The sequence below is a fragment of the Chaetura pelagica genome, unplaced genomic scaffold (assembly GCF_000747805.2).
Source record: "Chaetura pelagica isolate M959 unplaced genomic scaffold, ChaPel_1.0 scaffold90, whole genome shotgun sequence".
Lineage (NCBI taxonomy): Eukaryota > Metazoa > Chordata > Aves > Apodiformes > Apodidae > Chaetura > Chaetura pelagica.
In genome coordinates, this window is record NW_009953496.1 from 7,655,056 (window position 1) to 7,670,545 (window position 15,490).

Consider the following 15,490-nt stretch of genomic DNA (forward strand, 5'->3'; position numbering starts at 1 on the left):
GCAGGAAAATTTAAATATTAGATTTATTTTTTCAGATTGAAATATGCTCTGGATATTGTTGGGTTTTTTTGTTGTTTTTTTTAATTAAGTTACAATATTTATTTAAGGCCTTGAAGTTCTGGCTAATGCTATGATAAGAAAAGCTAAAATATTAAGTATAGAATGTCCCATATATTTAGTACATCAATATAAAGAACATGAAAATTGAAATTATAAACCATTTTGGCAATTTCTTGCAAAATCTTTTAAAAAATCAGTACATTCACATGAAAATAATTTAATTGAACAAACATTTCAAGATTTCCACTCCGCTTTCTGTTCATTACTTCTTGCAGGCTCTACTTGCATGAACAGGAATTTTCATTTCAAAACACAAAGCTTGAATTTGCAAAACTCAGACAAGTTACCATGCTCAAAATCTCACTCCTCCTCATGCAGGAGCCTTGATAATTAGTTTTAATGAAACTGTGATAGCACCTATTACCTTTCACAAGCTTTGGATCAGGCCTTTGGTGAAAAATCTTTAATTATATCTTTCATCACAGTAAAAATCTAAAGAGATGGAAATTAATCAAAGAGAATTAATAGATTTTTTTTCTTAAGGCTTGTTCTAACTTGTATAGTTCACTTTAGTCAAATGTTTCATTTCTTTTACTTCATTTAGTGGATGTAAAAAACAGTGAAAAACAATAATAGTAAAAAAAAAATTATTAAAATTAATGGAAAGAATGCACCAGGAAGAGAACTAGTATTGGGTTTATGGCTATAGCATTGGGATGAGAATAAGTGGAGTAAGAGGAATGAAAACAAGATACAAAAAGAATGTCTAATCTCTTACATAGCCCACAAAAACTAAGAAGAAAATAGTGCTGATAACTAGCTTAATGCCAGGTAAGAAGAAACTGCATTTCCAAATTTGGGGCAAAAAGTCAAAATATTGATATTTGCTGTATATAACAAATTCCAAAAGGTTTCTTGGGAAGCATCAAAACAACAGTATTGAAATACTAAATATTGGAATGTTTCTGCTTCATGATGTCAGCTTGGCAGTACAAAGTTAATCATTCACAGATACCATATTTCTATTGATGTGAAGGCTTTGAAAAATAAAGATATGAATGAATTAAAGTGAAAAGGCAGAAGAAAACTAAAATAACACATAGAAGGTGACAGTTCTGGTAAAGTTCAGAATATTAAAATAAATAAATACATTGTAAAGTATTTGTATTTTGACAGCAGATAGCATTTTATGAAAACATTTTTCCAATGTTTTGAAATAATTTGATAATTAAGATCATAAATAAGTAATACATTAGGATTGTGCTTGTTCTTTCAATTTTGGGGGCTATTTTGATTTTTTGAGGCAGTAAAATGGTTCTAGTTCTTTTATCTAGTTCTTTTTGTATAATGGGGAAATGATAGGACACCATTTTAAAGGCATTTTTCCCCATGAATCACCTTTATTCTTTATATTGTGAGCCAAATGCCCATTCCACTTACAGTCAGCCCTGCCCTGCTAAAATGCAGCACATGAGACATGGGTCATACTTTAAGACTAAAGCAAGGTTTCTTGGGAAGCGTGGGAGAAAGTATTCAGAGGAAGAGCAAGCCACTGCAAACAGCTTGTGCTGGCCCCTGCTCTGCTAAACACTTCCTTAGGGAGGGCTGTGCTGTCCCCCCAGACTCCACTGCCAGCCATGCTGTGCCAGCTAGAGATGGTTCATCCATGTGCTGAAACCTGCAGGGTCTTCATTCCTGTCGCCTCGCTGTGCCTTGAAAAGCAGACACCGGGTAGGAAGTTGCTTCCAATCATTCCGCTCCATTTTAGGAGATTAAATGAGGGGATTTCCCATCAAGGTGAAGGAGAAAGCACACCTGTAAAGACTGAACATCAGCAATAATTTGGCATAGCCTCCTTCCTGCTTCCAAACCTGCTGGAACATTTTTCCCTTTTTTCAAACTCTCTTTTGTTGTACAGCTGAAAAACAATACACAATTTTAAAACTGCAAAGCTGTACTTTCCCACCTGCTCACGTCTTAACATGACTGGACTATTTTTGGTTTAGAAAAACTGAAGAATTGCTTTTATACCTCTCGACTTCTTTACCTTCCAGTCTTGTTCTGTGATTTATTTTCCCTCACTCTGTCTTTCTCTCCCATGTACAGTTGTGTCAAGGGTCTTTAAAAACTGCCACACCCTCTGTGCTTCACCGTGGGGACAGCCTGGGCTTTTCTCATATTTGGATCACACGCTTGGATGTCACTCTGCTGATAGAAGCCCAGAGTGCAGAAGGGAGATAAAACCCCTTTCTCCTATATGAAATAACGGTTGGACAGGAGTTGACCAAAATATGTTCTGAAAGAGCCTGATCTAATATCCCCTGCAATCAATGGAAGGCCTTTAACTGACTTCAGCAGGTCTCAGATAAGGACCCACATTAATATTATTACCATTATCATTTGTAACGGAGGCTCCGAGCATTGCAGTACAATATGTTTTGAAAGAACAAGAAACAAATATGGGATGGTATGTTTCTCTCTGCTGTTTGAAAAGAACATTAATTTCATGCAAATTTTTCATAGGATCATAGAATGGTTTGGGTTGAAAGAGACCTTAAAGATGTTCTAGTTCCAACTCCCCTGCATGGGCAGGGACAATTCCCACAAGACCAGGTTGCTCAAATTTTTGCTTGTTTTGTTTTCTTTGCTACTTTTATATAACACACATTCCCTTGTTAGAGGCTCTCCATGTTTTTTGAGATCTCTCAAGCCTCAACAGAAAGATAAGAATATTAAAAATCAACAAGGAAGATTTTCTCACAAATAGTTTACATATTTGTGGTGATTAAGTGTTAAAGAAAAAATACTTTGGATTAATTCAGATGAAAGAAGGCCCAGCTTATTTAATGGGGTCTTGTATGGGTGACACTGATACCATTATCCTTCATGTTGCATTGTATTCCAGGAAGAAACAGACCTAAACATCTGATATAAAGTGCAAGCTGAACTTTCTCAGGTCAGAGATGTTGAAGGCTTAAAAAAACTCACAAATACTGCTCCCCTTTTAGAACATTACCTAAATACGATGGAATAAGAATCTGTAGAGATCAGAAAAATTAATAGGGCTGTTTCTGCTCCTGTTTACCTCCACTGTGTGGAAAGAAGGAAGTGGAACATGAGAAACTGTTCTTAAAGAAAGATATTTCTCAGAGTTTTTTGCTTCAGTAACTTTCCATTTGATTTATATCACGATCATTTCAGTCACTCTCATGAACTTTAATGGTTAACTTTTGCAGAGTCCTCCAAGGAGCAGAAATGTTATTACTCCTTGTAACAGTCCTTAAGTTGGACCTGCTGAAGCTAGAGGATATGCTTTGGGTCATGCAACAGACCAGTGGCAGCATGTAGCACTCTTAAGCTCTCCATCTGACATGTAAGCTCAGCAAATCCAAGATCACACCTGAGCTTTCAGGGAAGTTGTATCTGCATGATGTGCTGCTGACTGTTGCTCTTGAAGTCTGAACTTCAGGAGTTGTGTTCTGGGCTTTGTTCTACTCTCAGATAGATGATTAGACTAATCCTTTTGATTCTGCTGTAAAGAGCAGGCCTACAACATCATGCGAGGAGCCTGTTCAAGATCTAACAGCTCAATTCAGGATTTTGAGTTTGAATTCTGTCTAAATTGACATTTATACTTATATATACAGGTGTATACATATCTTCTTCCATCAGTATCTAACAATCTGTTTCTTACATCACTTTACTCTGTTACATCCTCTCTCTGATTTGTTACATACCTTCAAGCACCACCTCTGCCACTTTAAAGTTTAAGAGAGCCTTTAAAATTGTAGTTTGTATACTCGAACCTCAATACAGGAATGAAGCAACACTTGAGTCAGCCACTTCTTATCTCTAAGAAGCATCTAGTAACTTCTTCATGTACTTTGGCCTGTTTTTCTAACTCAGCACATTGAGAATTGTATGTTACTGGGGAGCTTAAATTAATGTAAATAGTATTATTTATGTATCACCAGTGAAGTTTGTCTTTATGAAAAGTTTAGTTTACAAATTGCATTTTCAGTTAAACTGATACAGTAAAATAAATTCAAATGTGTGGTTCATATAAGTTTTATCCCAAATGGGTGGTGAAAGCTAAATTAATATGAGTCAGACTGAGCAAAAATAATGTAATTTATACCATGTTTTGCACTGTTTTCCTCAACTCACTTTCCAGTGAGTTTTCAAGCTAAACAACTTTAATTGCAAAGCCATTAGATGCTGATGGAGGTACAGAAGAGCCAGAATAGAAGGAATTCTAACAAAGGACAGTTAAAGGTAGGGGAGAGATCCCTTAGTTTCAACAGGGTAGGCAGGGGAGAACATTGGTTTGCCCATCGCAGCTTTCCTGATGGAGGGGAAGAAAACAAACAAACAAAAGCCTTGAAAGCCTCAGGTTAGAGTGTTCTTTAAGGTTCATAAGTGCACAAGAGTTTCCCTGACTCAGGACCTACATCACCATTACTAATTCAGAGAGCACAGGAGATAATTGCAAGTGGAGAGCATCTTCCTCAGGCAAAGGGGAGTAGCTGGTGTGTTTTGGGCTGCTCCCCTGTGAAATGAGATCAGTGGAAGACACTTATTCTATAAATGAATCTTTTGTGAGTTTCACTGTTGCCTATAGTAACCTTGAAGGTCATCCTCCACAGTCAGCTCATCTCTCTCAGAAAGGAAAGGAATACAGCCTAACAGGGCTTTTCCAACACTCATATAAAAAATAATTTTAAAAAAGTGTACCAAATAGCCTGAAAATGATTCTTATAAAAAAAAAAAAGAATATTCTTAGTATTGCTACTTTCCACATAAACCAGCCATCTTTCTTTATCTCTTACATGAAACCATGTGAAGCCTGTATCACTCATTCCTTACACAAGATTTCTGCTAATAATGTATTGGGGCAAATGACTCCAAAGCCAACCATGACCTTGTCCTGTGAAAGCATAGGACAAGGATTGTTTTGAAAACAATCAATATCCCAACCTGTCATCCAGCTACAGAAACAGAAATCTCAAGATATTTATCCTGAGGAAGAAAGCATAGTCATCACAGGGTCAGGGAAATCTACAGGCCAGTGCTCTTTGGGCAAGTCAAATCCAACAAAACTGCATTTGCCTGACTGGAACGGGACAGAGTAGAGTAAATAGTCACAAAATACTCCCTGCCTTTTCAAGCAGTAGTGAATCACTAGCTACAAGCTTTTGTAGGTTTAGGGTAATCCCTAAAACCTGGAGAGGAAACTGAAAATAGAAGACAGGATGGCCCTGAGGCCTTTAGAAACTGCTGAAAAAAACCCCACTACCTCTAGAGTAGCCTAAAGCATGTAAAAAAGCCAGAGACTCCCTGAATTTTGACACTTTAGTAAAGCAGTAAAAAAAAAGGGTGATTTTCTGATAATACCAGCTTTGTCTGATGAAGACCAGGAGAGTGGCTATCAATCTTTGTGCACTAGAGGGAGAGAAATAGCCAGCTGGGCTAGAATATTAGCCAAAATACTTATGAACTGTATGATTGCCAAGTACAACTAAAATGTCACTGGGAAGGTTAAGAGTATGTTTTCTTATGGGGGAATTCCAGAGGAACTATTATGAAAAGGAAAAAAAAAAAAGGGCCATGGTTTTTAGGGCAAGGTTTCAAAGCTTTTTTGGCAAGATATAATTTCTCCTACATTATCACCAGCCCTCAATAACTTCAAGCAAGGGCAGAGAATGGAAGAAATGTGCAGACAAGATGATCCTTCTTTGGCACAGTTAAGTACAGATCAGCTCCTGTTATGTCAGATAAATAAAACAGACTTCACAGAAAAGCAAATGTCATCTCAGAGACTGATGCTAGAAGCAGCTCTGTCTGTCTGCATATGTATTGGCAGAAGACAGAGCTTGTACAGACTGTATTACTACAATGCCCAGCCATCTCTGTAACATTTAGATTTGGATGGGAATTTAGGTGAGGAGCAAAGGTGAGCACTGGTCAAAATCACAGGAAAAATTGTCTCAGCAAAATCATGTGACTTCTTTTCTACAAAAGATGCTGAAATACTATCAGGATCACATAAAGCCGCACATTTAAACAGAGACAGTAATGTTGCCTCTATTGTTTGTGAAGCTGGGAGGTATCTGAGGTTAAAAAATCACATTATTTGCAGCAGAAGCAGCCTCTGGTAATGTGAAAAAGGTTTAATACATATCTACTTCAGCTGAATGTTTTTATCCCCTATGGTTGCATAGTCAAAGGAGCTTGCGGAGTATGAACTGGTACAGGATTTATGCCCGTGTTTAAGCAGCCTGAAGAAGCAGCTCCTGTAATCAGCTCATGACATTCCTTTGGCTATGTCTGAAAACCAGAGATGGGCCATTTGGATATTGTCATTTACTATTTCATTATTTCTGTTTCTCAGGTTTTTTTCTTATCTTCTCCAGAATTATATTTCTTCTAACTCAGTGCAAATGCCTTCAGCTTCATTCTTGACCTCTAGAAGGCACTGGCACCTCAGAGGAGAGAATTTGTGTGCGTGTGTCTCTTTTAGCTTACTACATTGAGATTTAGGGCACCCAAGGTTAATTTTAATGCCTCTTCCCATGTAATCAGATAGCTCCTTCATTTCTGTGAAGAAGTCATTTTTCGTAGTTCCATAAAGGCCCTTATGCTGTGTTGCCACTGTTGACTTCTAGTACCTCACTTTAGAAGTTGAGTCCTGCTCTCCAATTATATTTGGGCAGAGAGTGGGGGTGTAAGCAGACATTGGCCTCCTCATCAAATTAAAACAACATCTGACAAGTGATAGATCAGTCAGGATGGATTCTTTACTTATTCATACACATCCCCCAGCAATTTAGCTGGCTCCCTAATTGTCCAGCTGAAGAAAAGTGAGTTGCCTCTACTTGTCTTGTATTTCTACCCACAGAGGACTAAAGATCCACCTCATTTTATCATCCTCAGAGTTACTAAAGCTACTTCTACCTACTTTCTTTTTCCTTCTTTTGCACAGCAATCGCACCCAGAGTATGACTGCCTCTCTCTTAGTGACTGATTTAAAGAGTCAGATACTGAAGAAGATGGAATTGTTCTGTAATTTTGCTTATGTAAAGTAGGTGTATTTAAAGAAATCACTCACCAGAGGAACTACGGTCATATATGTATTTCTAACTGAGAAAACGGAGTATCCCTGAAAATTGCAATTTCCCTATGACTGGAATAAAAAAATGTAATCAAAGTTCCATATGGAAACATAGAGGCAAGGCACTAAGAAATCACATATGACTGCAAATGAACAAAAAATGGACTGAGCATAATAAAGTGGTTATACTCATGTTTTACTCTTAATGAACCAAGTAGTAAATATTTTATTACAGACTTATGACTAATAGGTGACTATATAAAGGAAATTTTTTCCAATAATAATGTTGCATGACAAGTCCCTGAGCCAGTTTCAAAGGAAGAAAAGAAGAAATATCCACCTTTGACCTAAAGGTACAGACCAAAAAAGCTGTCTTGGGCTGCATCTGATTCTAATATATCAATAATATCCCCATCAAACTGAAGTCCAAATAATTGCCCCCACAGCAAGTTCCCCTTCAACATAAAGTTAAGCACTCTTGATGCTCACTTTCTGTAGCACCTCCAAAAATAACTGAGGAATCAGAACCCAGCTGCTGACCTGTTGGTACAACAGGCAGATGATGGACCAGCTCCCTTTTCACAGCTCTTTGTGTTTTACACTGCTGACAACACTGGAGCTTGTGTTCGTCAGCACACTATCCAGATATGACTCAGAAGACATATGGAGAATAGATATGGGTACTACCAAGATTCAATTTTTGAAGTCACTTTTCTGTTCATAACCACACTGAAAAAAAAAAAAAAAAGAAAAACCAACAACCACCATACAACATAAATGTGTTAAACTGACAAAAACTGTCACTAAATAGTTGTTTAAAACATTAGCTTTTCATCTCCTGCCCTCCAACTTCAGTGAGGATGGAAAAAGGGAAAGGTGCTTGATATATAACTATGAAAAGCATTTCCATCTGGGCAAAACTCTAAGCTTCACAAACCTAAACACCAACTACTTTACAAAATAGAAAACTGTAAGGTTAAGGCAGCTGAACACATGACCCAAATACGTTGTTTACTGTTCAAAAGAAGGAAAAAAAGAAACCAGATTTCAGTTGGCTATGGAGATTTTTGCATCCCACCATGCCTGTGAAATAAGAAGTGCCTATAAACAGGAGAACAGGCACTTGGAAAGTCCACCTTTGAAGGTATATGTATGGCCATTTGCTGGGCTATCTTTAATCCATTCTAGAAAGCAACAGTAGATGGCCTACTTTTCACAAAAAGTGAGAGCTAGAGAAAACCACATTGTGCCATAGGGAGGGGAAGCAGAGGCATAGCCTTCATTTTTAATTGGCATACATAGAGCAAGCAGAAACAAGACCAGTGAAAGAAAGAAGGGAATTCTCCTCTGAAACATATGGGAAGCACAAAACAGAAGTAATAAAACATTAAAGAATAGATGTACAAACACCAGTGTGTCCAGAAAGTGCAGTCATTAGTCATGAACATAATGAAAGCACTGGAATTGTGAATGCAAAAGTTAATGGCTTATTTTAGATGTATGAGAGTGTACATGGCAAAAGACCAGGGTATCTAAATAAGAAATGTATGAAAGAATCTTCCAAGTATCATTTTCTATTTAACTCACCAGCCTTTACTAAAGGGAGAAGTAAAGGAAAGCACAAAAAATTCCAGTTTGACACCTGTCTTTTAAAGTTGTTTTCATTTTCATGGTTTCTCTTTGTAGTTCCTGCACTGCAGAGCTCCCAGAGCTGAGCACTGTCAGCAAGTCACTGGCCACAGACCTGGTTTTCTGCTTGTTAATGTCATGGGTCCACTAGATCAACTCCTTTTTATAATTAGCCACCAGAGCTAATTTTCAGGCTAACCTTGCCATAGAAATCAAACACAGGCTCAAATCCCTAAAGAAAACCAAGCACCAGCCCCTGGTGAGGTGCTACCTCCTCAGGAAGATGAGCATAAGCCTTTTCAGTACTTTGGACTGTCCTTTTCCTACTTGGTTGAGCTCTCAAACCACAGGCTTCCAAATGTCACTTGATACTTACAAGGTACCTCAGGAAATATTTTTGCAGGTCTCCAAAGCACTTCCAACCCTCGAAAACCAGTGCATGTAAACAAATGCAGATGCAATGTTACATATAATTCAAAGAGTTATTGCTAAAAAACCTTTTGTGAATGCATTTTCAAACAGGATACACAAAGTTTGTTGGACACAAATGCTCAGTAATAACATAGTGATTTCTTCAGAGTTGTCTAAGTGACACATCTATTTAATCACTTAGCCTTCTTCTAGTTAGGACTCAACAAATGTATTTAAAAATTAATGGTGTGATGTAGCAGTAACTGAACTGAATTAAATGACAGCACCTATGGGCACAAGGCAGACAGGAAGGAGCAAGGCATTATTTTTATACACAACCTTACTGCAAACATAATTTGACTAGCTCCTGCACAGCAGTGGGTTGCAAGGTATAAAATGGAGGTGATTAATTCTTTTGGCACCTCCTACTGACTAATACAGAAAGGAGTGATGTAGGGCCTGAGGATGCAAAGCAAATATAGTGAGAAATTTAAAGCTTTACCATCCAGCCTATATTAGGCTACCACAGAGATAGGGTAGGTGTGAAGGAACATGAAAAAAAGAAGGGAGGGACTGATTCGACTTCACTGTACTCACTTAGTCCGATGCTGGGAGAAAGTTTGGTAGGGGGTGGTTAAGAGCCTGTAGAATCACAGAATCATAAAATGGGTTGAGTTGGAAGGGACCTTAAAGATCATCTAGTTCCAACCCCCTTGCATGTGCCAGGACACTATGAGATATTGGATTTTAATAAGATGATAATGGACTAAGTGGGAAATAGGGTTTGTGTGTGAAGCATAAGAGTCCATGCCACTGAGGAGCCCATGACAAATCTACAAGATGGGATTAACTTACTGCAAACACTGAGTTAAGGTCACAGAAGACAAGACATCTTCTCTACATACCTTCCAGTACAAGGAGAAATAAATGAATTTTACAGACAATGGCCTTCACAAGACAGAGTCAGCCCACCCTTTTATTTAAACTGATGTAAATCAAATATATTTCCTTCTAATGTACCCAGTCAATATAACGAGAGGGGAAGAAGACTGCTGTAAGGAGGAATGAGGCCTCCCCAGTGGCATGACCCAGAAAAAAGGGTGAGCTTAGACAGTTGGTGTCTATGGGACATTGCTGTTCTGCACCGCACAGGGAAGGGGCTAAACACGTGTTTGGCCTCAGCTAAACTGCTGTGGATTATGGATTAAGCTCTCTTTTCAGGGACACGTGCTTAGCCCCTTGCCTGTGCCCCCATCCTGGAAGTGTTCAAGGCCAGGTTGGATTGGGCTTGGAGGAACCCGATCCAGTGGGAGGTGTCCCTGTCCATGCAGAGGGGTTAGAACTAGATGATCTTTAAGGTCCCTTCCAACCCAACCTATTCTGTGATTCTATGACGATTCCATGTATATCAATGGGACCTCAAGAAATGTCTCTGGATTTGCTTTTCATTTACAAAAGCAAAAATGGGAGCAAAAAAAAGCAGAAGGCCAAAATCTTGTTAAATGGGTGCAAAGGTGCACCTCCCTCAGAGGACACTTTTAACAGCAGCTACAGAACAAAAGCCTCTCTGCTTGCCAGCCAGGCATACATTATAGTAACCACACCCTTCTAGGTAAACCATGTACATAGAGCAAATCACTTCTTTTGTGAATAGGGTTTACTTCATCATTTTGAAAGGCATATTGCTATTTCTTGACATATTAGCATGTTTAAATTAATCACTTCAGAAAATAAACTTATTTGCCTATGTTTACATTTATTTGTTCTGTCCCCTGTTATTAATCAGATTTGTCTAATATTCTTATCACATTGTCTTTAAAATAAATAAATAAACACCACAGTTGCCTTTGAAATGCTAGTTGCTAGCAATAAAATAAAGGCAAGAAATCCCACAAGAAATATCCTGTGTGATGGCAGTAGGTGGAAAGGATTTGGTTTTGCCCCAGGTATGCTGATAACATACAATGTCAATACTCCACCGTGTTGTTGATACTCTGTTGCTTCCAATGCCAGTGCCCTGCTAAAGGTTAAAAAAGCAGAGCTGCATATGCAACAAATGCTTCGTACTGTTAGTACTCCGCTTTAAAAAGGAAAAGTAAGTTCTGTGTGATGCTGTAGGTTTTTCCATGGAAGGGGGTTATTTTCCATGGGGGGCAGTGCACTCAGAGCACCCCTGAGTCCCCCGTGTTCGAGCAGCCCAGTCAATGGGTGGTTCTGCTGGTGTCTCAGGAGCTGGTGCCACTTGCCCCAAGCCTCGTTTTGCACCTACTACACAGTGCCATTTCAGAACAAATGAAATAACAGCTTTTGTACAACATATGTTCAGTTCCTGTAGCACTGTTTTTGCAGTTGGAAGGCCTCAGGCATTGCTTTCCTTCCAAGCCATACACAAACAAAGAGGGTTTACCACAAGAAAAGAGCCTCTGCTGAAGAGTGTAGGGTTTACCTTTGCTCCCTCACTCAAGATCCTAATTTCATCAAGTTATGTCCCTTCCTTTCATTCTGTGTTATATAGCTATAACTTCCAGCTTTCTCCCAGCAGCAACACAGGTCTTTCTTGATTTTCCTTTACTGTTTAAACCAACAGGATCATCCAAGACTTTGCCATCAGAAAATTCTAGATGTTACACTAGAAAGGAATTAGATCCTGTTGCTAGTCCCTTTCATATAAATCTTAGAATCATAGAATGGTTTGGGTTGGAAAGGACCTTAAATATCATCTAGTTCCAAACCCCCTGCATGGTAAGGGACACCTCCCACTAGATGAGGTTGCTCAGAGCCCCATCTAATCTGGCCTTGAACTCTTCCAGGGATGGGGCATCCACAGCTTCTCTGGGCAACCTGTTCCAGTGTCTCACCACCCTCACACTAAATAAAATGCCAATTTATTCAGTCTAACCTTATCACTGGATTCTTACTTCTACCAGACCTGGGCCATGGCCAATTACACTTTAAAAATAAATAAACAAAAATAAATAATGCAGTCAACCGGTAAGTCTGAATTGTTGCTGTCTTATTCCAGACACACTGCAGATTTTCAGCACAGGGACTCCAGCAAAATTACAAGATAACAGTGGTTTAGCCAGCTCTACAACTGCATGTGATGAAACCAGATGTGCAAAGCTGGAGATGTTGGCTATGCCATCTACACAGCTGGAGAAGGAGCCAACAGAGCACCTCCTCATGTCTCTAACACATGGATGTGCTGCCAAGTCTGACAGGGATCAGCAGTCTGGTCCTGCAGCCGGCGCAGGGGGATCACAGCCCATGCCATTGTTGTCTGTGTGTTCAGCCAGGAGGGGCTCTGCCTAGCCTAAGGGGTGTCTTGTTTCCAGCTGCTGAAACGTTTTTTTCCTCTCAGTTCATTACCCTTTCTCTGCCTTTTCAGCCTGGCTGCAAGAAGACATGGATATGATGGTGTGGAGGCAGCCACATCTCCTGCTGCACCAGTTTGCCATCTTTTTTGGCCCTAACCAGGTCCATGCTATGTCCATTCTCAGTAGGGCAGGTGGGTGCCACTCACACCCACGTGTTTGCCGTTCTTTGTCACACGTGTGACAAATCCAGCCATCTTGGAAGCAGCTAACCCTCAGGGTGCAGCAGTGCAGCCCCAGCCTGGTGCCCACACGCTACAGCTTACTGTAACAAAAATGTCCCTGCATATTTTTTGACATAATTTATATCCATGGGCAGGGGAATGTGGCTAAACATGTGGATTTAAGAGATTTGGGTTGTGATACATGTGGCATTAAACCCCAGTCCTCCTGCCTCCTTCCCCAGAGTTTTAAATCAAGCTTCTTATCTTTTACAAGGAACTTAGGTAAGGAAGTCTACACTAAAGGAAAACACTCATTTCTATTTTGCTTCAAATGTGTTAACAATATTTATTGGAAACATTTCTGGCCAAAATATAAAAAAACCCCATCTGATTTTCAATGATAAAGCTACCACAACTGCATTTGAAACTTTACAGTAACTAGAGTCTAAAAGTGAAACTAAAAAAGTGAAAGTTGCTTGTTGTTTTTTTGCTGCACAAGCTGAGAGAAATGCAGAAAGTAAACAAAAAAAGAGCACATATTAACATGCATTTATAAAAATGCTTCTGGCATTCTAAAATGCCTTCAGACTGGAGGGAAAGAAAGGTGGCTATTTATAACACTTATGATAGAAAACAAAATGTGTGTGTGATCATGTCAGTAATTAGACACTGATTTCACCGTATTCCTTCCAGGATTCTCTGACAAGCTCAGCAAACGTAGGAACAACACCTAGGTACAGACTGCTGCTGGCATTTTCCAAGGTCTAAGAAGAACTTAAGCAATTCCTTCCTATTCATTTGGAAAATCCCAGAGTTCAGGCTTACTGTTCTTCTCCCAGCTAAATTTCCTTCACAGTTCCTTTTCTACTTGGTTATGCCTGGTTAACTGATGTTGGCAATATTCAGCCCAAGTCATGCCAGCTAACCAGCAGATCACAACAGGAAACCATTAAAGATGAAGACAACCTGTCTTGGATTTGATGTTTAACTAGGATTCTTGAAACTTCCTTCACAAGCTTTTAACTCCATTTTGAGGTTTGAGTTTGTAGTGAAGGTGCAGGAAATCAAGTAATTCCCTGCATATTTACCATTTATCTAATTACTTCTAGTAAATTGCTCATGTAATTTGTGTAAGCAAAAGATCACCAGAACATGCAGTTACACTGTTTGCAATTACTCAGTCAGTTGATGCAATGACTAAGAATAGGCTCAGACACATCACTTATTAATGAAATTGGAAGGGTAGTGTAATAAGAGATCAGCTACTCCACATCTAGGGCATATGATCTCTAAGTTCAGATGCAGAAGGGTGATGTCTTTCTTTAAGGATTCGGCAAGGATATTTTATAAAGAACCATCACACCCCAAACTACCTCTGGCTACAGAAGCTCAGGAAAGAAAAGAAAATAGCAGAGTTGTGGTTCATTTTCAGCTAATTTTAAACAGTAAGAATGAACAAACAACAGTGGAGTGTATGCACACAACTTACTGATTTTAGTGGGTTTTTCTATATGCAGAGTTGGGGAAGACTGATCTTTAGAAGTGTCATGTCCCTTTTTATTTTGAACACAGTGAAATGTGTTTTATTTGTAATTTTAAATATTCTTATAAATCAAATATGGGGTTTTTTGTTTGTTTGTTTGTTTGTTTTTCAATCAGGAAGAAAAAAAGCATTTATTCAGAGTCACTGGAGAAGAAATGTAGTTTTACACTAAACCTTCAGAAGAAAATGGTGCATATTAACAGTTCTCTTGAGAGCAGTAATAGGCATTCTTTGCATTTATTTAGCAAATTTAAAGCCAAACGGGGAAGATGTTGGATTTGTCTCAGTTAACACTGAAATATTTGCAAAAATCAACAAGGGAAAGTGTTCCCCGCAGAAGCAGGAAGAGATAACCATGCACAGTTTTGTTTGCTTCTGTGGGAAACTACAGGCAACACGACCACACTGTTTCAGTGACTGGAACAATTTCTGTCCCAGGGTAAGCAGCACCTACCCTTACCAGCAGATCTAGGGAATTCTGTCCCAGCCTCACAGCTGCCATTTACTGCAGACCTAGCTTCAGGCCTCCTTCAGCAATGCTCACTGGCAGAGCACATTCAGAAATGTCTCTTACTTTTGAATAGCTTTCTGTAAAGGATTCAGAATTAGGCTCTGACAGAGCTATAGAAGTATTGTTCCCATTACCAGTAATGAAAGCAACATTTTACACACACACACACACGATCACACTCTTGTGGACTATTCCCAGCTTTGAATCTGCATCAGTTTCTTTCCCGAAGGGATGAAAGGTAATGCCCCCAACACCCAGCAACTGGTTAGCTACAGTGTGGACACCAAGGTGTCTCCCCATGGTTTTGCTGGCCTTCTGATTTCCTTCATTCCCCAAATACCAGAAAAAAAACAACCCAAACACCAACACATAAATCCCATCAAAACTCTGATTTCAGTAGCCTTTTTCTCTGGTTACACCAGTAAGCACTTCACATGAAGCTGACAGGGTGAAAACCAGAGATGAGTTAGTCTTTGGTATCCCAGTTCTCCCACTGCCGTTTGCACTAAAGACCCCCACCCTTGCTAGCAGAGAAATGCTTTGCAAAGATGCCAGGATGCCCCTGTGCCGAGCACCCCCCCCTGCCCTGCCGCTGGTCCCCCGGTGGGTGCAGCAGGCCCACTTTCCAGGTAGGCAAACAGAGGCCGGGAGGGACAGCAGTTCCCTCGGAGATGTGAGGGAAGGGAA

The 15,490-nt window shown here is 39.4% G+C and overlaps 1 protein-coding gene across 1 annotated transcript in view; it reads left to right on the forward strand.

The window, feature by feature from the left end:
* The first annotated feature begins 1,715 nt into the window (after window positions 1-1,715).
* Window positions 1,716-15,490, forward strand: part of MYB (v-myb avian myeloblastosis viral oncogene homolog) — a 44,430-nt gene continuing 30,655 nt past the window's right edge. Inside the window, exons 1-2 of the mRNA XM_009999229.1 lie at window positions 1,716-1,791; window positions 12,234-12,493. Of these exons, the coding sequence (XP_009997531.1) occupies window positions 1,716-1,791; window positions 12,234-12,493 (336 nt within the window). The remainder of the gene's footprint in view (window positions 1,792-12,233; window positions 12,494-15,490) is intronic.